Source organism: Gymnoscopelus braueri, assembly GCF_963280865.1.
Source record: "Gymnoscopelus braueri genome assembly, chromosome: 24".
Classification (NCBI taxonomy): domain Eukaryota; kingdom Metazoa; phylum Chordata; class Actinopteri; order Myctophiformes; family Myctophidae; genus Gymnoscopelus; species Gymnoscopelus braueri.
In genome coordinates this window covers 12,573,927-12,595,473 of record NC_137626.1, presented here as the reverse complement: position 1 = coordinate 12,595,473, position 21,547 = coordinate 12,573,927, and the positions used below count along the sequence as shown (strand labels likewise).

Here is a 21,547-nt window from a genome sequence, read left to right as displayed (position 1 = left end):
TCTAAAGTGTAGTTGTTTATTTGGGCTTGTTTCTAAAGTGTTGTTGCTTATTTGGGCTCGTTTCTAAAGTGTAGTTGTATATTTGGGCTTGTTTCTAAAGTGTACTTGCTTATTTGGGCTTGTTTCTAAAGTGTACTTGCTTATTTGGGCTTGTTTCCTAAGTGTTGTTGCTTTTTTGGGATTCTTTCTAAAGTGTAGTTGTTTATTTGGGCTTGTTTCTAAAGTGTAGTTGCTTATTTGGGCTTGTTTCTAAAGTGTAGTTGCTTATTTTGGCTTGTTTCTAAAGTGTAGTTGTTTATGTGGGCTTGTTTCTAAAGTGTAGTTGTTTATTTGGGCTTGTTTCTAAAGTGTAGTTGTTTATTTGGGCTTGTTTCTAAAGTGTAGTTGTTTATTTGCTTATTTGGGCTTGTTTCTAAAGTGTAGTTGTTTATTTGCTTATTTGGGCTTGTTTCTAAAGTGTAGTTGCTTATTTGGGCTTGTTTCTAAAGTGTAGTTGCTTTTTTGGGCTTCTTTCTAAAGTGTAGTTGTTTATGTGGGCTTGTTTCTAAAGTGTAGTTGCTTATTTTGGCTTGTTTCTAAAGTGTAGTTGTTTATGTGGGCTTGTTTCTAAAGTGTAGTTGTATATTTGGGCTTGTTTCTAAAGTGTACTTGCTTATTTGGGCTTGTTTCTAAAGTGTACTTGCTTATTTGGGCTTGTTTCCTAAGTGTTGTTGCTTTTTTGGGCTTCTTTCTAAAGTGTAGTTGTTTATTTGGGCTTGTTTCTAAAGTGTAGTTGCTTATTTGGGCTTGTTTCTAAAGTGTAGTTGCTTATTTTGGCTTGTTTCTAAAGTGTAGTTGTTTATGTGGGCTTGTTTCTAAAGTGTAGTTGTTTATTTGGGCTTGTTTCTAAAGTGTAGTTGTTTATTTGGGCTTGTTTCTAAAGTGTAGTTGTTTATTTGCTTATTTGGGCTTGTTTCTAAAGTGTAGTTGCTTATTTGGGCTTGTTTCTAAAGTGTAGTTGCTTTTTTGGGCTTCTTTCTAAAGTGTAGTTGTTTATGTGGGCTTGTTTCTAAAGTGTAGTTGTTTATTTGGGCTTGTTTCTAAAGTGTAGTTGTTTATTTGGGCTTGTTTCTAAAGTGTAGTTGTTTATTTGCTTATTTGGGCTTGTTTCTAAAGTGTAGTTGCTTATTTGGGCTTGTTTCTAAAGTGTAGTTGTTTATTTGCTTATTTGGGCTTGTTTCTAAAGTGTAGTTGCTTATTTGGGCTTGTTTCTAAAGTGTAGTTGTTTATTTGGGCAAATCATTATTTAAACCAGTTGCAATGGCAATTTCCACCTTTCAATGCACATTACTTCACTTGTGTGGTGTATGGAGTATGGAGTGATCCTACGCAGTAGACGAAGTCAGAAACAAACAAGTTGGATGTCCAGTCCAAAAATCCTGTTTTAGGTGTATTTATTGTAATTGCAGATTGTTATGAACATACCAGATATGATGCAGTCTCATTTCTGTGGTGAATCTCTGATTTGTGGTTCTGTCTGTTTCTTTCTCCTTGCTGCTGGTAAAGAGACGGTATGGCGCCTCACCTTGTGTCCTATGTCCAATCAGTGCACCTGTGACCCAATTGGTGCACTGATTAGGCAGGACAGAGGACACAGATTGGTGCCATACCTCAATGGTGTAAAGTTTACACCATTGGTTCTCAAAGTGGGGTCCGGGGACCCCCAGGGGTCCTTGAGGGAGTTCCAGGGGGTCCCCAGCTAAATGAAGGATAGTTAGGAACCAAATGGACCCTTATGGGTCTGTAACTCTGAGAGTTAAATGAACATTGATTTTATAATATGAATTGGGGTCCCACTGTCCCAGAGATAGAAATGCCATAAAATAGGGGTCCGTAGCCTTATGCATGCCAAACTGGGGGTCCTTCAATTAAAATGGTTGAGAATTGACTGCTAGAGCTGTAAAAAAATAATCTCTTATGGGGGGGGGGGGTCCGTGGCATATCTTTTCAAATGGGGGTCCTATCTATGTCAATTTGGGGGTCCTTGACATGAAAAAGTTTGAGAACCACTGCTTTATGCTTATTTCTCTCACGGAATCTGGCAACGCCGCTGCCACAGCCCGTCAGAGAAGTTGCCCCAAAGAAGGAGCCATGCGTCGTGTCGCTCGCCAAAAACAACAGATGCATCAGTCAGTAGGTCGTGTTGTGCACGACCGTACACGCCTTTTAATGAAGAAAGGGCGCTAGCCTAGAGTGGCCCATTTTTTTTTTTAGCAATTTCGTGTGTATTGTAACGGCCGAGAAATGCAGCGCCCTGAGGCGGAGTCGAACCATCGCCCTACGGCCCTTTAGCCCAGCCAACAACCCCCTGCGCCAAAGAAGCCAGTTCACTCAGTGGAGGAAGGTTGTGGTGTACGTGTTGGGGAGTGGGGACGCTACAGTATTTTGCCTTATATTCAGTGGTGGAAAGAAACTAAGTACATTTACTTAAGTACTGTACATAAGTACAATTTTGAGGTGTTTGTACTTTACTTGAGTATTTCCCATCTCCAATACTTTTACTTCTACTCCACTACATCTCAGAGGCAAATATTGTACTTTTACTCTACTACATTTACTTGAAAACTTTAGTTACTATAGTTACTTTTCAGATATAAATCATTACATTATAAAACATACATGAACCACTTTAGCCCTATTTTATACCTAGGCTATTTTCAAATAGCCGATCTACAAGCTCACAACGCGTTGTGAGCTTGTAGATCGGCTATTTGAAAATATTTAGTACTTTTACTTTTGGTACTTTAAGTACATTTTGATGCCAATACTTTTGTACTTTTACTCAAAGTACATTTTTTATTCTGGACTTTTACTTGTAACAGAGTATTTTTATATTGCAGTATTAGTACTTTTACTTACAGTAAGTAAAGAATGTTAGTACTTTTTCCACCACTGGGGACGCTACAGTGTTTTGCCTTATATTGCAATACTTTTGCACAAGTAAAGTAATAGATAACATGGCCACGTCGCTGTGGCCCAGAGCCATGGCCAAGAGGAGAAGAGTCCTCCTGGTTTTGGCTGCACTGGAGGCACAAGAAGAAGAGGAGGAGGAGGAGGAGAGGATCCGGGGCCGACGAGGAGGAGGACGGGGGAACTACGGGTCATACCACGACCTGGTGCAGGAGCTGCGTCTGGACGAGGCTCGCTTCAAAGCCTACTTCAGGCTGAACAAGGGCCAGTTCGAGGAGCTGCTGAGGAGGCTCGGCCCGGAGATGATGCTGAGGAGGAGGAGGAGGAGGGAGCAGCGGACACGGTGTAGAGGGGAGGAGGAGGAAGAGGAGGAGGAGGAGGAGGAGGAGGAGGAGGAGGGGGGGGTCAGCGGGCACGAGAGGCTCTGCATCTGTCTGTGGTGAGAAAGAGAGAGAGACACGCACGCACGCACGCACGCACGCACGCACGCACGCACGCACGCACGCACGCACGCACGCACGCACACACACACACACACACACACACACTGTCTGTGACAGACAGACACACGCACGCGCGCACACACACACACACACACACACACACACACACACACACACACACACACACACACACACACACACATTGCAGTATTGATACTTTTACTTTTAAAACATGTGGGGTCTTCTTCCATCACTGACACGACACACACATCACACAGACAGACAGACAGACAGACAGACAGACAGACAGACAGACAGGCTTGTTTGTATGCTCCATCGTGTTCCTGGAGCACTTAAAGGGATACTTCACTTTAGGGCCGGGCCCGCTTTTAAAAAAAATATTAAAAATAAATGAAAAAAGTTATGGAAAATTCATGGCCCCCTCACGCATTAGAGTGTCCTACTAATGCGTGAGGGGGCCATGAATTTTCCATAACTTTTTTCATTTATTTTTAATATTTTTTTTAAATGTGGGCCCGGCCCGAAAGTGAAGTATCCCTTTAAGCCTTTTGGATGATTTTAAAAGTTTGCTAAAGACACTTAAAAACTGAGGTGTGCAGCTGTTTTACTTGAGTTTGTATTGATGTACTTAATGATGCATTTTTTTTAGTCTTTCAGTTTGTATTTTATGTTGATTGTTTTCTTGGCCAGGGCTCCCTTGCAAAAGAGACTTCTATCTCAATGGAACAAATGAAGGTTAAATCACATTGTTTTATCCGTGCGCTTATATAGTGAAGGAATGTGCTATTTATTATTTATTGATGTATTTTCGTTTTCCTTCTTTTTTTTTTAAGGTATCTGGCAACCGGGGACTCCTTCCGCTCCATAGCCTTTATATTCCGAGTGGCACACGGCACCGTGGCGCGCATCGTGCGGAGCGTCTGCAAGGCCATCTGGGACTGTCTCCTGCCAGAGTTCATGCCCATCCCGGGCAAAGCCGAGTGGGCGAAGATCGCCCAGGATTTCCAGATCGCCCTGGATTTCCCGAATTGCGTCGGCGCCATCGACAAAAAGCACATCGTCATCGAGGCCCCGCCGCCCAGCGGCCCCTTGTATTTCAACAACAGGGGCACGTTCTCCATCTTCCTCCTCGCCGTCGTGGACGCCAGGTACCCAAGGCTGCCACGATTACAAATTTAAAGGGCGACTTCACCCATTTTCAACCTGTCTTCATATAATTGGTTCTCACTAATGCTCATGATAATATGGCGCCATTTTTGTCTACTCAGTCTGTGTCTCAGAGGAGGGCTGTGGACAGTCCAGAAACCCGTCTACCAGTGACATCGATGGGGGAATCCAAGCTAATAGAAACTACAGGCTTTCTATTCCTGGAAAGTTTGTGTTCTAGAATGGAAGCCATTGTTCTCGCGTTAATGAAAATCTAAGTAAAACGATCCTAACGATGATGTCACTGGTAGATGGGTTTCTGAAGTGTCCAGCCCTCCTATGAGACACAGACTGAGTAGAAAAAGATTACACAATTTTATCAGGAGCATCAGTGCGGATCTATTATATGAAGATAGGTTGAAAATGGTTGAAGTCGTCCTTTAAGTTGACGACTAATTGTCACTCAAATAATTGCAATTAACGATTTAATTGTGTGTTTGGCCATTGAACATTGGAACATATGAATAAAATACAAAATAATGTTTGCCTTTTAGGCCTCGTAATAAAAAAGGGCACAGGGCAGATATGACAAATAACTTAAATATACAAAGAAATTATTAACACATTTAATATGTTTTTAAATTTTACACATGTAAAAATAGCAGAAATTGCTGATCTACAAGCTTACAACGCGTCATGAAGTGACACGTTGTAAGCTTGTAGATCTGCTATTTCAGCTTTTTTGAATATAAAAACATTTGTGATTTTAATTTTTCAACACGGAAACGATTATGACAATTATGCACAAATAGTTGCGATCATCTCAAATAATTGTGATCAGACGATTATGTAATAATGGTCACAGGCCTACAGGCAGTGTTGCCAGATTCTGTGAGAGAAACAAGCAACCAGGTCTAGGAAAACCAGCCCAAAAGAAGCGACTATGGGCCACATGAGCACTTTAACATATACATCAGCTATTTGAAAATAGCCGATCTACAAGCTCACAACGCGTCGCGATGCGACGCGTTGTGAGCTTGTAGATCGGCTATTTTCAAATAAAATCTTGCGGGGAAATTATAATAATAACCAGATCTGGCAACCCTGCCTACAGGTACCGTTTCAGGGTGGTCGAGGTGGGCGCCTACGAGAGAAAGAGCGACGGCGGCGGCACCGGCACGCTGACCTCCTCCCCCTTCGGAAACGCCTTGCACCACGAGACGCTGGACCTGCCCGGAGACGCGCCGTTCCCCGGGGCCGAGCACCTGGGCGCCCTGCCCCACGTGTTCATCGCGGACGAGGCCTTCCCCCTGAAGAAGAACCTCCTCCGCCCTTACCCGGGCAACAACGTCGGCGAGAGGAAGGCGTTCAACAACCGTCTCTCTCACGCCAGGTTATGATAGTTTTGGAATTTTTTTTTTCATATTGGTTTAGTTTTTTTTTCAGGTAGTTTTAACTCATTAAGACCTGCGGTTCCGATTCTACAAAATATTTAGATTATTTTTTTTTATTTAAAAAAAACAATATATAAAAAAATTGGCAAAGAAAATAAATAAATAGCTGATCTACAAGCTCTTAGCGCGGTGCCGCGCTATGAGCTTGTATATCTGCTATTTTTGAATAGCCAAAGAAATGACAGATGCGTTCCCGGATTGAATGGGTTAATTAGTTCCCAGAGCGGATTTGCTAGTTTTTATTCGTTTTTATTTTTGATAATGCTAATAGTTTTAATTCGTTTTTATTCGTTTTAGTGTTAGTTTTAGTTTTTTTTAAACAAATAAGTCAGGTGCAGGATTGAAAATGGTCAGAGTAAGTATTGTGTAATAAAAACTCAAGAAAAGATAGCATTTAAAAACAAAAAAAATCTGTTACAGATTACAGCTTCAATAAATTCAATACATTGACAAAAAATAAAACTAACTGTCTAACATTTCAGTTCGTTTTAGTTAGTTTTGTAAAACACAATACAGTTTCAGTTAGTTATCGTTTTTTTTGTATTTTGTATATATATATTTTTGTATCCCACGATTTTGTAACCCTTTTTCACCCGGTGCCAATTATCTAAGTGATCCTGGGCGCTACACTCCCCCCCCGCCAGCGTAGGGAGCCCAGAGCCGAGCTCATGCCTCCTCCAATGCACGAGAGCCAACTGACCTTCCTGTCACCTGACAGGCGGGAGTTTCCCCGGCAGGACGTAGCGCGTGGAAGGAACACGTTAATATTATTCCAACCAGTTCCTTTCCCCTCCATCAGGCGCCCCGGCTGTCATGGGGGAGACGGTATAGCGACCAGGATTAGGCTACTACATGTTTTTGTGAGGGTATTACCTACCATTAGGAGACACGGGGAGAACATGCAAACTCCACACAGAGTAGGCCCTTTCGCCAACCCCACTTTTTTGCTTCTAGTTTTTATTTATTTTAGTTTATTTTAGTTAACGAAAATGTTTTTTTCAATTTTAGTTATCGTTATTTCGTTAGTTTTTGTTAACCATGATAACCTTTTGCTCTCGTGCCAGGAGGATGGTGGAGTACGCCTTTGGCATGCTGGCGTCGCAGTGGCAGCTGTACAGGAGGGTGCACGGGATATCGCCTCCGGTGGCGGAGACCGTGGTGAAAGCCACCTGCATGCTCCACAACTTCCTCCAGTGGGACAATGTCGACGCCACGCCGGACATTCCGTCGGAGACGTCGCTGGGGATGCAAAACAGCCACCGGCTAGGCAGCAACAACGCCAGCAGAGAGGCCATGGCCGTGAGGGAACGGTTCACGCAGTATTTCGTGTCCCCCGCTGGTCAGGTGCCCTGGCAGGACCAACTTTAAAGGGATAGTTCACCCCAAAAAAACACTAATCGATTGAAAAAAAAGTGGGGGTGAACTATGCATTTAAGCTAACTCTCACCCTCTCCAAAACCAACAGCTCTTTGACCCACATGAACCCCAGCGTCACTATTCTGGGCATTGATTGAATACTTTATTAGTCAGAAATGTATTTTTAGATTTCTTTGGCAATTTTTTTAAAATCGTGAAGATTTGTGCAAATAGGCTATATATATATATTACAAATGTTCCCTTTAAAAAATATACAAATATTTGCACATAAAAAAAAAATCTACAAGATCTACAAGCTCATAGTACGGCACGCTATGAGCTTGTAGATCTGCTATTTTTGAATAGCCAAAGTATAAAAGTGGTTACACAGATGCGTCCCCGGTTTGAATGGGTTGAGGCTAAAAGCCAAGGATGACACAAAAGAAGTCCAGGGGACTTGTTTCAATTGTGGTCCTATGTAGTCAATTCATCAACATGGCTTAAAAAGATGTACACAATAATACATGCCATCAACAAATGCAAACACTATCCAATACAAAAGAGATGGGGAAATTACATTTACCTCTCCTTGTGGTCTCCTGATGTTTCATCAGAAACCATGTCATACATTTGGAAAAAAGATCCACTCTACAAGCTCACAATGGTGTGAGCTTGTAGAGTGGCTATGTTCGGCGAATAAAATTAGGTGTAGAGGGAAATGAGATGGGGGCCAAGTGACCCTTGGGGGTCCCCGATCAACGACGTGTGTGTATATATAGGGTTTAGTGGTTAATAGTCACCCAAAAACTCAATAAAGAGTACATTCTGTATATAACAAATAATAAATGATCAAGAATCATTATTAAAGAATATTATTGCTTTTCAGTAATTGTTGTGTTAAATTTATGAGATGTCTCATACTCTGAAAAAGGACACATTACTTAAAGGTGCTGTAGGTTTATAGCTCTATATTCTGATAGTAATCATTGCTATAGAGTGTTAGTTCATCAACGCATTTAAACTGTTAAACCTATACTACGTTTTTATACCTTTCAATCCAGGAGAACGTTCAGAAAAGTTGGTTTAGGCTTTAGAAGGCGTTTTTAGAATTGGACTCGGGTTTAAATAGGTTAATAGGGGTCCGAAAATATTCATCCGATCAAAAGGGAGAGCCCATTTACCAGCTTACATTTTCTAGTGTTGCTTGCAGTTCCAATTTTGTCTGCTCATTTTTTGTTTTGTTTCGTCTGACTTCCAATTTCACTTGTTGATCCTGTATGAATTCTCTCTCCTGATCCTGTTTGGATCAAATTGGTATCAAAGTGTATTTTCTGTTTATTGAGATGTTGAGAAATGACACTGAGAAAGACACTGCTTTCTCTTTAACCCTGCAAGACCCACAGTTGTAATAATACATTTGTATTTGATCAAAAAAAGGATATAAATCATTTGTTTTCCTGTTCTTTTGTCACCTAAAGAAGGTGAGTTTGGGAACATGGAACCTCTGTGCTGAGAGTCTGATGACTATCCCACTACACCATCTCTCACTGACTGAGCAGATGTCTCTTAGTATTCTTGAAGTGTTTATATGTCAGCCTTCAGTTAGTAAAGTTGAAAAGCAATGAACGACTGGGATTTGAACATGGAATCTCGTGGTTGCAAGCCCTGTATCCAAACCACTGCACCACAGTGGTTCTTACTTATCCTGTTCACTTGCGTGCTCTTCACTGAACGATTAGATAAAGGTAAAGGTAAAGTTGGAAAGATGTTCTTGCTGGTTTTGAACTCAGGACCTTCTGTGTGCAAGGCCTGTATCTTAACCACTGCACCACCATGGTTCATTATTTCCCTGGTCTCTTGCATGCAATTCAGTGAAAGATTAGATGAAGGTTCAGAGTCAGGTAAAAGTTGGAGAAATGTCCTGGATGGATTTGAACCGGGAGCCTTGTGGTTACAAACCCTGTATCTAAACCACTGCACCACAGTGATTTGAACTTATGCTGTTCACTTGTGTGGTCTTCAATGAAAGATTAGATAAAGGTAAAAGCGCCAGGTAAAAGTTGGAAAGATGTCCTTGCTGGTTGTCAGATGTACGTTTTAAAAGTTAAATATCTCAAAAACTACAAAACATTTCAAAGGAAAGAGTTCAAGCATTTGTGTGCTGAGAGCCTTTTGACGTCCCCCCATGTACGTTGATGGCATAGGACTTGAACCTGCAAACTGTCTGTAGCAGAGGCAACCGATCAAGCACACCACTGCGCCAACGCACCTTTGGGCCCTCACCATGTGTCTTCTAGTGCTTTTGACTTGCTTTTTTGTCTGTAGCAGAGGCAACCGAGGTCAAGATTTTGGCACCTCAAAAAAACACTTTCACCTAGAAACTCCATTCACACCTTTTACAATACTAATATACAAAACAACGCTTCAACAATACAAAAGACATTAGCAGAGAGAGACTGAATGACGGTCTAGTGGTATAATCATCAGACTCTCAACACAGAAATGTCATGTTCAAATCCCAGTCCTCCTGTAGTTCATTGCTTTTCAACTTTACGTAACTGAAGGCTAATATACAAAAGAGCGCTCCAAGAGTACTAAGAGACATATGCTATGAAACACTGAGAGATGCCCTAGTGAGCTAGTGATCCGGTTCCCAGTACGGAGACTCCATGTTCGAATCCCAGTCTTTCTATTGTTCATTACACTTCAACTTTACTAACTGAAGGCTAACATACAAAAGAGCGCTCCAACACTACCAAGAGACATGTGTTCAGAATCAGTGAGAGATGCCCTAGTGGGTTAGTGAGCTGACTCCGAGTACAGAGGTTTCAAGTTCAAGTCTTTCATTACTTTACTAACTGAAGGCTAGCATACAAAAGAGCGCTTCAACAGTACAAAGAGACATATGGGAGAGGCTGAGAGATGGTATAGTGGTCTAAAGAGCAGACTTTCAGCATGGAGATGCCATGTTCAAATCCCAGTCCTTCTATGGTTCATTGCTTTTCACCTTTACTAACTGACTGAAGGCTGACATATAAAAGAACACTTCAAGAGTACTGAGAGACATCTGCCTATAGCCAGTGAGAGATGGTGTAGTGCTATAGAGATCAAATTCTCACCACAGAGGTTCCATGTTCAAATCCCAGTCGTCCAATATTTCGATGTTATAGTACTCTGACATTTTCAAGGTCGCAATGCTTGTAGATCGGCAATTTTCACAAGATTTTGTATACATTTTCAACTTGTGAAAAATGGACATCCGGCACAATGAGCACCTTTACTTTTGGTACTTTAAGTATATTTTGATGCAGATACTTTTGTATTTTTACTCAAGTACATCTTTAATACTGGACTTCTACTTATAACAGAGTTGCAGTATTGATACTTTTACTTACTGTAAGTAAAACGTGTGAGTACATCTTCCATCACTGAAGTCAATCTAATTTCCTTTGTGTTAGTTAGTGGTGCAAAAAATGTAGGCTATGTAATATATACTACAGATTATGAAACTGTGCAGAACAACTTTTTTTCCTAGACATACAGATAACAGGTAAATCAATGTAAAAAAATTCTCCCAGTCATTTGCTCATATCTGTGCAAATGTCCAAATAAAAAATGTAGAAGTTAAACTAACTCAAATAAAGACAAATGATGTCAATAATTTGTCAACATTTCATTTCATTGCATCCATTCCTATATCAGCTGTGTCCTTAGTCTAAATCCACACACCTGTACCTATAGCGCCATCTGTTGATATATTTAAACATCACAGACTTCTAAAAGTTAAAATAATAATAAGCTTGTGTGGAGTCAGTGGAGTCTTTTCATCTCTTTTTTTAAATAAAGTGTCACAGTGGTGAAGACTGATATCATATGATCGGTGCTTATTCAAAACTCAGATTATGCGAAGCATTTTCAGATTATTTTCTTAAAGGAGAATTCCGGACAAATTAAGTGTTATCTTTGATGTCTCGTTACTCACCTACCGATGTGAAAAGTAGCGTTCTTTTTTTTCATATATTCCCCTGTCGTCATTTTTTAAACACCCTCCGTTGTTATAATGGGAGCGTGAGGGTTAGTGAAGTTCGTCTATTATAACCGACGCAATGTTATTTTTTTCTCTACTACGATTCATTGTAGAGTCTCATGATAGTCAAACATGCGCTGAAAATTCCTGCGAGCCTGCCGTTAATGGCGAACGATTTAACACTGGTTGCTTGTTTCCAGAATCTGGCAACACGAGTTGCCAGGTTCTGGAAGAAACAAGCAACCAGTGTTAAATCGTTCGCCATTGACGGCAGCCTCGCAGATAGTTTCAACGCATGTTTGACTATCATGAGACTCTACTATGAATACTAGTAGTGAAAAAAACAACTTTGCGTCGGTTATAATAGACGAATTTCACTAACCCTCACGCTCCCATTATAACAACGGAGGGTGTTTAAAAAATGACGACAGGGGAATATATGAAAAAAAAGAACGCTACTTTTCACATCGGTAGGTGAGTAACGAGACATCAAAGATAACACTTAATTTGTCCGGAATTCTCCTTTAATATTATGTGCGAGTGAATGAGGAGAGTTTTCAAGCGGAACCTTCGAAGTGGTCTCTAATTCCCCGTCGGAAGCTTAACCCGACCGCACCCGAGGAGGACAACAAAGGAAGAGGAGGAGCCAACTCTATGAGAGGAACGCCCACCTTTCTATGAAACTGGAACACACGTTACATTATAACTCTATGGTTGGAACATTTTGTTTGATGTTTTTGCTACATATTTCCGTAGACATTAATAATAATCATTATAGTTCCGTAATAATCTTGTTCAACAGAGTCACTGGGCTGTTTAATTCCACTGAAGCCATCATAACAAATCCACTGAACACTTTTGGTAAGTTACAACAGGAGCTCGCGCGATCTGCAATCTCACACGATCTGCAATCTCGCGCGATCTGCAAGCTCACGTTGTGAGCTTGCAGATCTGCTATTTTCGGCGCGCGACACCACAGAACGGGGCACAACACCACCAACCAACCGCTGGATTGAAAGCCCATACATTTTCCCCATAGAGATTTACGAAAAATATTGATACTTTGATTGATTGAATACTTTATTAGAAGTTTGCAGAAAACCCCAAGAAAGCATATGGCTTGTTTCCATTGCGGTCCTTTGTACTCAATTCATAGTGACATTAAATGACAGACAGATATCACTGCAGAACATCATAAAAACAGTTTAAAAATACGAAAAACTAAAAATATGTACAGTACAGGGGGGGGGGGGGGCTAGGCTTTGACTTTTACAGGGGCCAGTTTCGAATTGCAGCCACTCTGTAGGTACTCTGTAGAATAAAATATGAATACATATTAATTATAAATATTAATACATATTATTAATAAAAATATTAATTATTTTAAGCCTGGAATCAAGCCATCCAGGCACTACTATTTTGAGGTATTTGTACTTTACTTGAGTATTTCCACTTTCCAATACTTTTTACTTCTACTCCACTACATCTCAGAGGCAAATATTGTACTTTATTTACTCCACTACATTTATTTGAAAACTTAAGTTACTAGTTACTTTGCAGATATAAATGAGGATATAATGAAACATACATTAACCACTTTAAACCTATTTTATACATAGGCTATTTAAAAATAGCCGATCTACAAGCTCACAACGCGTCGCATCGCGACGCGTTGTGAGCTTGTAGATCTGCTATTTTCAAATATTTAGTACTTTTACTTTTGGTACTTTAAGTACATTTTGATATACCAATACTTTTGTGCTTTTACTCAAGTAAGTTTTTAATTCTGGACTCTTACTTGTAACAGAGTATTTTTATATTGCAGTATTGGTACTTTTACTTAAGTAAAGAATTTGAGTACTTTTTCCACCACTGATTATTTTAAGCCTGGAATCAAGCCATCCAGGCAGCATGACCCATAAAACATTTGATTCTATGAAGAAGAAAAAATGACAGATGACAGTTGTGTGTTCCTTTATTTTTCTCCTCACATAACCAAATGTTTTATTGTCATGATTCACCAGGAGCCCCTGGATGGCTTGGTTCCAGGCTTAGAAAAACGATATAAATGTTTTTCGGAAATCTCTATGGGGAAAAGAAATGAATGGGCTTTCGATTTGTGGAACCACACAATGGCAGCCACTGCTATGCCCTATATAATGCGGTGAAATGGAGCCATAAAGTGCCAGTTTTCAAATTGCAGTGAGTCAACTAGCCTGTGAAACATTCCATGCATTTCTTTTAAACCATTAAGACCTGAGGAGGTGATCCTACAAATCTTCTAAATCAGGGGTCTTCAACAGGGGGTCCGGGACCCCTAGGGGGTCCTCAGAGCTACTATAGGGGGTCCGCCAAATCTTTGTGTGATAGGATTTCGTTTTTTTTACATTAACCACTTGAACCCTAGAATTCCTTTTCTGAGGGAAACATTAGCCGAAAATAGCCGATCTACAAGCTCGCAGCGCCTCGCGTTGTGAGCTTGTCGAGAAAAATTTGAAGAAAAAACTTGTTGTTGCTATAATATCAGTGGTTTTCATGTCAAGGATGTATTTGGCCGCGGACCCCCATCTCAAAATATGGTTTTCCAGGGACCCCCCCAGAAGCAGAGATTTGAGTATTAAAAAAAAAAATGTATTCAAAGATTGGCATCAACATTTTCACGATGTTTCTAAAATAGCAGATCTACAAGCTATTTAATAGTATATCTGCTATTTTTGAAAAGCCAAAGAAATCTAAAAATGACACAGATGCGTTCCAGGTCTTAATGGGTTCAAAGCGTCCAGGTTATAAACAATGTGTTTGTCTGTCTCGTGTCGTCTCTATAATCAGTCTGGGCCCAACTGTGGGTCAAATCGGGCCCAGTCTGAACGCACGGTGCATGTTTTTTTTTATGGTTGTTCTCTGGAAGTGGGTGCCAATTAACACCCACGCCCAACGGCACGGGGTGTGTCATTTTCTTTTTTTTATCATCACGCGTTGATTTTAAATCACTCACCTCCAAGGAATGCACCCCCCCCCACCCCCCAGGCCCGGGGGCCGGGACACGCATCTGTTTTAACCAGTGGTGTAAAGTACATTTACTCAAATCCTGTACTTAAGTACAGTTTTGCTTTACTGGAGTATTTCCAAATTTCAGGACTTTTACTTCTACTCCACTACATCTCAAAGACTAATATTGTACTTTTACTCCACTACAATTATTTTTGATTATTATTACAAAACATAATTTTGACCATTTGAAAATAGCCGATCTACAAGCTCACAATGCGTCGCATTGTGAGCTTGTAGATCTGCTATTTTCAAAAGATTTTCTTTTTGAGAACTTGTGAAGACTAAGTAAAAAAAAACTTTAATCTGAAACACAATTTTATACAATATAGAGTAGGGGGTCCCTGCTTCATCTCTCTCTCAGCTAGGGGGTCCTTGGCCTCTCTATTTCTGAACCTGGTATAACAATAACTGCATCTATTTGTTTTCCAGCCTCTCGCACAGCCCCGTGATGGAGAACAGCGACGCCCTGGAAGCAGAGGATCTCCTGCACTGTCCCTGGAACCCCGTGGTCATCGGCGGCCAGCAGCTCCTGGCCAAGGCTCGTTTCGGGGACACCGCCTACCACGTCCTCCTGACCGACATGACCTGTGTCTGGGAGGAGAGGATGGACGCCGCGGCCATCCAGAGGAGAGCACAGGTACTGCACCCAAGTGGTTGGAAGAAGTAGTCTTTTTTTTTTTACTTTTTAGACCTCAGTGGTGTAAAGTAACTAAGTACATTTACTTAAGTACTGTACTTAAGTACAATTTTGAGGTACTTTTACTTTACTGGAGTATTTCCAATTGTCAGTACTTTTACTTCTACTCCACTACATCTCAGAGGCCAATATTGTACTTTTACTCCACTACGATTATTTGAAAACTTTAGTTACTAGTTACTTTGCAGATTTTGTTCCAGGGACCACCAGAAGCAAAGATTTGAGTTAAAAATGTATATATATATATTCAAAGATTTGCACACATTTTCACAATGTTCCAAAAAACAGAGCTTGTATATCTGCTATTTTTTTTGAATAGCCAAAGAAATCTATAAAATGACACAGATGCGTTCCAGGTCTTAATGGGTTAAGATAGTCAAAGGGGGGGCAGTGCCCTCGGCCTCAATACATACGTGACTAACTACTTCTCCAAAGTGTGTGACACCCACAGCCACAACACTAAAGGATCTGGCAACACCCAAATATAGAACAAACATGGGAAAATGCTCGTTCTACTGCTACTGCCACCAAAATGTGGAATGCCCCCTGACACCATCCATTAAACAAATGTGAATCACTGGTTTCTCTCAAAACTAGCCTGAGAAACTATCTATCAGGAGACCACAAGGGGAGGTAAATGCAATTTCCCATAGAAAGGAGGTGTCATTCACTGCTGGTGTTTTTTCACTTTTAGTCAGGGGATATTAGCAGAAAGATTTCCAATCTTGGAATAAATTCCTTACCAAAAAAAATCTTCACCAATGTGTTTGTAAAGGTGTCTAGTAACACATCTCACAAAGACTGAAATTCAGTTTCCCTAGGAGAATTTTTGACAGCTGCTGAAAGTTGGGGTACCCACCATGGGCTAAAAACGGCCATAGCCATCCTTGTCCAGGTATACTTTTTGTGTAAAAAGCCCATTGAGATTGGGCTGTTTTTAGCCCAAGGAGTGGTTTTGGTGCAAAACAAATGCTTGCAATGGATTCAGAATCATAAAAACACCCTAGTTTGACCCCTCACATGCTACTTAAAACAGAATTAAAATTAGATTTTTTTTCCCTGCATGGAAATGCAGGGAAATGGTGGGTACCCCAACTTTCAGCAGCTGTCAAAAATTCTCCTATTCTCCTATTCAAGTCTGGCCTGATTGCCCATTCTGCAATAGTGGCTTTGGGCTGGAGTTGGGCGGGAGTAATACCGTTGACTGACAACCCCTTCAGCCAATGATCGTTTTTCCCCTTCAGCCAATTGCAGTGCATTTTTACCACCTCCGCGACTAATGTGACGCAACAGGACCTTTGAGATGGCCATGCCCAAAATAGGTTGCCTTATTCGGATACATGCGTCTCACTGCCCGCCCCTGCCGGTTCTCTGAATTTTTATTTTTAAATAGGCTCTGTCATGATTAATTGACCACATATATGAAGTTAAACAACTAAATTCTATCCAAACGATATCTTATAAGTAAATTCCATGCCTCAAAAAAGAAGTTTGAGAGCTTTTTGAAGTTCTAAAATAGCGGAGAAAACTGCCCACAGAAACAATGGAATCAAATAGAAATGAGATTTCCGGAGGGAGGGTTTACCAGGCTATGAGCACCTACCAATCAATCCAAAATGTTGGCAGAAAAACAAAAATAGTGATCCTTGAGCTTCACAAAAAGTACTTGGCGCAAATCGATCTCTCACTTTTGGTACTTTAAGTATATTTTGATGCCAATACTTTTGTACTTTTACTCGAGTACATTTTGAACGCTAGAAAATGGCGCTACTGAACGAGAGCGCGATCGAATCATTCGAACGAATCGTTGCCGTGAACGTGAACGAAATCGTCCGTTCACTGAAATGAACTTTTTTTCCCCACCACCCACTATCTTCTCATCCAGGAGCTGAACAAGCGCCTGCGCGCCCCAGTGAAAGCCTTCTTCTCCCACCTGCGCGACGTGGCGCTGCCCTGCCTGACGGGAGGCGGTGGGCACACAGCGGAGGAGAAGGAGGAGGAGGAGGGCGCGGCCGGCGCGGCCCACGTGTCTCTGGTGCGCCAGGCGGGCAGGCACCTGGACGTCAAGCTGAAGAGCGAGCTGGCGGGGCTGCCGTTCTACTGGGAGTTCCGATGCACCTCCGCCCCCGTGACAATGGTACGGTCCGTGTCTAATGACGATAACACTTTAACCCTTTTAACACATTGGCTGCCAGAGTTTATTCATAATGTACTCACCCCTGTGCCAGCAATTTGCGTGTTTTTTAATTTTTTTGTTTTGTAATTTTTCATTCAAATACATTCTCTGATTGTGTTGTCAAGCACCTACGATTGTTCCACCAGTAGAGAGCAGCACATCCAGACATTGATCACCTCGCTCGCCCCCTCCCAAACAGGCCCACGTCATATCCGGTCATTCAAAGGATGTGACGTTTTCGACAATTCCCGGCCCGCTGATCGGCCTGAAAACGACGTGATACACTACGACGATGACTGTTAGTCACCCGGACCAAAGAAAATAGAAGTTGAGCTGTCCGTTTGTCTTTAATACCGTGTGAAAAACCGTGTTTTTCCTTATTCTGGCCGAAAATCACCGGAGAAAAACAGCGTGACCCGGAAATGACATTTCTTTTTTACATCCGGCTCCGGGTGAGTGTGACGTAAGTGGAAAACGAAAGTGTTGATGAGAAATAAACACAGCCGTGCGATCACAGATTAAACAATGAAAATTCAAAAGAACGTGTCAACTCGTTCTTAGGAATCCTGGCACTCAAGCGATGGATTTGAAAGAACGTGTGGACGCGATCTTGGCACTGTATGTGTTAAGACCTGAAGTCCGAATCTACAAAATAATGTCTTCTAAATCTCAACAGTATTCTGAAAAAAACTTATGTTTCTATATCAGTAGTTCTCAAACTTTTTCATGTCAAGGACCCCCAAAATGATAAATGTATTTGGCCAATATAGATCGGCTATTTTCAAATAGCCTAGGTATAAAATAGGGCTAAAGTGGTTAATGTATGTTTTATAATGTAATAATTTGTATCTGCAAAGTAACTAGTAACTGAAGTTTTCAAATAATTGTAGTGGAGTAAAAGTACAATATTTGCCTCTGAGGTGTAGTGGAGTAGAAGTACAAGTATCCACCTGTTTCCGCGGGAATTTACTGGAGCAAAAATCCTGTGTGGGAAACATCCTGCGGGGGGACCGGAAGTAGGAAATAGCGGCTCAGTGTGTTTACATTTGCCAGCAGAACGTAGCTCGTTCGCAGCTGGCGAACGGGCCTTTTGCATGTAGTTGAAGCGCAAGGGGGCGGGGGGCGGTGCATGGGGAGAGAGTCAGCGCACTGAAGTCAAGGCACACTACAGACTACTGTGTTGTTGACAGACAACGGATGCACGCTTATTATGAGAAACAACACAAATAAAACATGGCAAAACAGTTGCGTGCATTAGTGCAAGATGAGGGTAAAGGAAACATTCAGTCTAAATGTCCAGTAATTCGCATGCGAAAAGGAAACATTAATGTCCAGTTTGCTAATCCACAACTACTGTGCCAGATAATCACCAAGAGAGTTAAAAAATAAAAAAAACGTTTCAGTCATTCAGTCCGACTTCACTGTAGCCTATAGTAGCCTTTTCATAAATTATATTTGTATTAGGCTGTCCTAAGAGTTTATAATATTTAGAGAAATGTAAGGTTTCAAATACAAAAGTATTGGTAGTAGTTGCTGGACATTTAGACTGAATGTTTCATTTATCCTCATCTTGCGCTAATGCACGCAACTGTTTTGCCAGGTTTTATTTGTGTTGTTTCTCATAAGCGTGCATCCGTTGTCCGCCGTCCGTCAACAACACAGTAGTCTGTGCCTTGACTTCAGTGCGCTGACTCTCTCCCCCCCCGCCCCCCGCCCCCTTGCGCTTCAAGCCTTCAACTACATGCAAAAGGCCCGTTCGCAGTACAGCTACGTTCTGCTGGCAAATGTAAACACACTGAGCCGCTATTTCCTACTTCCGGTCCCCCCGCAGGATGTTTCCCACACAGGATTTTTGCTCCAGTAAATTCCCGTGGATAGACAATTAGAAATACTCTAGTAAAGTAAAAAATACCTCAAAATTGTACTTAAGTACAGTACTTGAGTACATGTACTTAGTTACTTTACACCACTGGACGACCAGCCACTATTACAACTTCCCATGGCACGGCCACGAAGTGAGTCCAAATGGTGTGCTTTCCCAGGTGTGTAGCCAGCTGGTGCGCCCCCTGCTGTTGATGAGCAGGCTACTGCAGGGGCAGGTGGAGCACATGGCCGACTTGCTGCTGAGGAAAGATGCTGAGATCCAGGACTACAAGGAGAACGGAGCTACACTCACTAGAGGTACATGCGCACGCACACACACACACACCAGTAAGCTTGTTAGAGCAGCTATTTCTGCTGTTTTTACATGCATAAAATTGCTAGATATGTCAATAATTTCGTTGCATATTTCAGTTATTTGTCATATCTGCCCTATGCAATTTCTTTTATTACGAAGCCTCAAAGGCTTCATAATGTTCCAACGTTCAATGGCCAAACACACAATTAAATCGTTAATCGCAATTATTTGAGGGACAATTAATTGTCAACTTAAATGTGTAATCGTTGACAGCCTACTGTAAACTGGCCGTTGCCGTGGCAACCTTGCATTTCCTAAATAGGCTCTGTGCTGCATATAAATATACCCCCAGGTTGTCAGAAGGTGGCAGATTTATTGGTGGGTAGATTTATTGTTGTCAGTCATGCTAATTGCCAAATGACATTGTTTGAGTGCTAATTGGTGTGTCTCTCTGTCTCTCTGTTGCACCCAGAACGCCTGCAGACGGAGGTTTTTGACGAGCAAGCCCACAGAGAGAACTTCATTACACAGGTGAGCAGTCTTGACACCTATATCTGTCTCTGGGCATCCTCCTGTTCTGTTCCTCCTCCTCCGGCTCCACCCTGTACGTACAAACACACACAGACATAATCGTCGCTGTTGGGTGGAGACCTTGTATGTTCAAAATGTTCAGGAAATGGAAAAAAAAATAACCTCTGTTCTAAATCATAAAAAGATGAAATATGGAGGTTTCAAGGTTTCTGCCCAAGAGCGACGATAACATCCCAAGAACCTAGTGGTTTGTTCTAGATTTTGTTGGAGGGTATACTATAACTATTCCCTCTCTAGTTCCTAATGTAAAAAAAATGGTGCGCGCTTCGCGCGCGTTTCTGCCCCGCACAAACTCGGCCAGGCCCACTCAGGCCCAGTTTCACAGTAACACCGAGTACAATATGCTTTGTACTGATTTTCTACTGTTTCTAATGTTAATCACCCTGTAACTCAACCACTTCGGAGCTGCTTTTAGCCTTAGATGCATTTTCAATGCAAAGTTATTACCATAGAATAGTGCAAGGATTGTTATAAATAAATGCTGGTTAGGCTTATCAGATATAATAGCAGTGTTAACAGCGAGCATTCCTGTATCTATTACAGAATAGTATTAACTTGGCATTGAAGACACAAACTGTATTGAAGATTCAAGATTTTGCTGTGCTATGCTATGACGCGCAATTTGAATACTAATGAAGTACTCAATTCAGTGACCTACGTTCAATGAAGTGAATGGCAGGTCGTTGAGTTAATGTGTGAATTCCGACGCCAGCTGCCATTAATTATCACCTCAATAACAATAGCCACACACAAGATAAGCCATCAACTCAGAGTTAGACTAGTCAGACGGTCAGACCACATTCTTGCTGTTTGTATTGCTGCGCCCCCCCCCCAGCCCAGCCACTCCTGGGTGCATCGTATCAGATGCGTATCAACGTATCAGATACGCCGTTTCAAACTGTTTTTGAATGTATACGGTGGCGCCGAAGAAAAATCTTCAGGCCATACGGCGTATACAGCGTACCACGGTAGAACACACCACTGCAAGAACCCCCTAAGCATCCACACAACACACACACACACACACATGATAATGTTTGTGTCACATTGGCTCAGTGTGTCATAGCGCAACACAACAGACACCACAACACAACACGACCCCCCACAACCACACACACGTTTGTGTGGCTGTAACTCTATGCTCACTTTGTCACACTAGTGAGCCAGCGTGTTTGTTAACACATTAAGACCTAAAAAACATTATTTTACACTTTTGGCTATTGAAAAATAGCAGATCTACAATCTCGTAGCGCGGCACCGAGTGCCGCGCTACGAGCTTGTAGATCTGCTATTTTTGAGAAATCGTAAAAATGTGTGCAAATCTTTGAATCGTATTTTTTTTCAAGCGAACATTTGTAACTCAAATCTTTGCTTCTGGGGGGGTCCCTGGAACAAAATATTTTGAGATTGGGGTCCGCGGCCAAATACATATATATTTTGGGGGTCCTTGACATGAA

At 41.6% G+C, this 21,547-nt stretch overlaps 2 protein-coding genes across 2 annotated transcripts in view; both read left to right on the top strand.

Annotated features, from left to right (window-relative positions):
- The first annotated feature begins 2,111 nt into the window (after window positions 1-2,111).
- Window positions 2,112-10,940, top strand: LOC308080704 (uncharacterized protein). Its single transcript, XM_080422651.1, has 4 exons — window positions 2,112-3,388; window positions 4,247-4,561; window positions 5,674-5,952; window positions 7,078-10,940. Exons 1-4 carry the CDS (start codon window positions 2,997-2,999, stop codon window positions 7,379-7,381), a joined length of 1,290 nt encoding a protein of 429 aa, XP_080278777.1. The 5' UTR covers window positions 2,112-2,996; the 3' UTR covers window positions 7,382-10,940.
- A 1,103-nt stretch (window positions 10,941-12,043) lies between these two features.
- nhej1 (nonhomologous end-joining factor 1) overlaps window positions 12,044-21,547 on the top strand; it is a 35,864-nt gene continuing 26,360 nt past the window's right edge. The window contains exons 1-6 of the mRNA XM_080422660.1: window positions 12,044-12,109; window positions 12,199-12,257; window positions 14,877-15,084; window positions 17,030-17,281; window positions 19,363-19,501; window positions 19,972-20,030. Of these exons, the coding sequence (XP_080278786.1) occupies window positions 14,896-15,084; window positions 17,030-17,281; window positions 19,363-19,501; window positions 19,972-20,030 (639 nt within the window). The 5' untranslated portion in view covers window positions 12,044-12,109; window positions 12,199-12,257; window positions 14,877-14,895. The remainder of the gene's footprint in view (window positions 12,110-12,198; window positions 12,258-14,876; window positions 15,085-17,029; window positions 17,282-19,362; window positions 19,502-19,971; window positions 20,031-21,547) is intronic.

Excerpts from the sequence above, each read along its gene's own strand:
- LOC308080704 (XM_080422651.1), top strand. The coding sequence starts at position 2,997 with ATGGCCACGTCGCTGTGGCCCAGAGCCATGGCCAAGAGGAGAAGAGTC. Across the intron at positions 3,389-4,246 it reads AGGCTCTGCATCTGTCTGTG|GTATCTGGCAACCGGGGACT; the intron begins GTGAGAAAGAGA and ends TTTTTTTTTAAG. Across the intron at positions 4,562-5,673 it reads CTCGCCGTCGTGGACGCCAG|GTACCGTTTCAGGGTGGTCG; the intron begins GTACCCAAGGCT and ends CCCTGCCTACAG.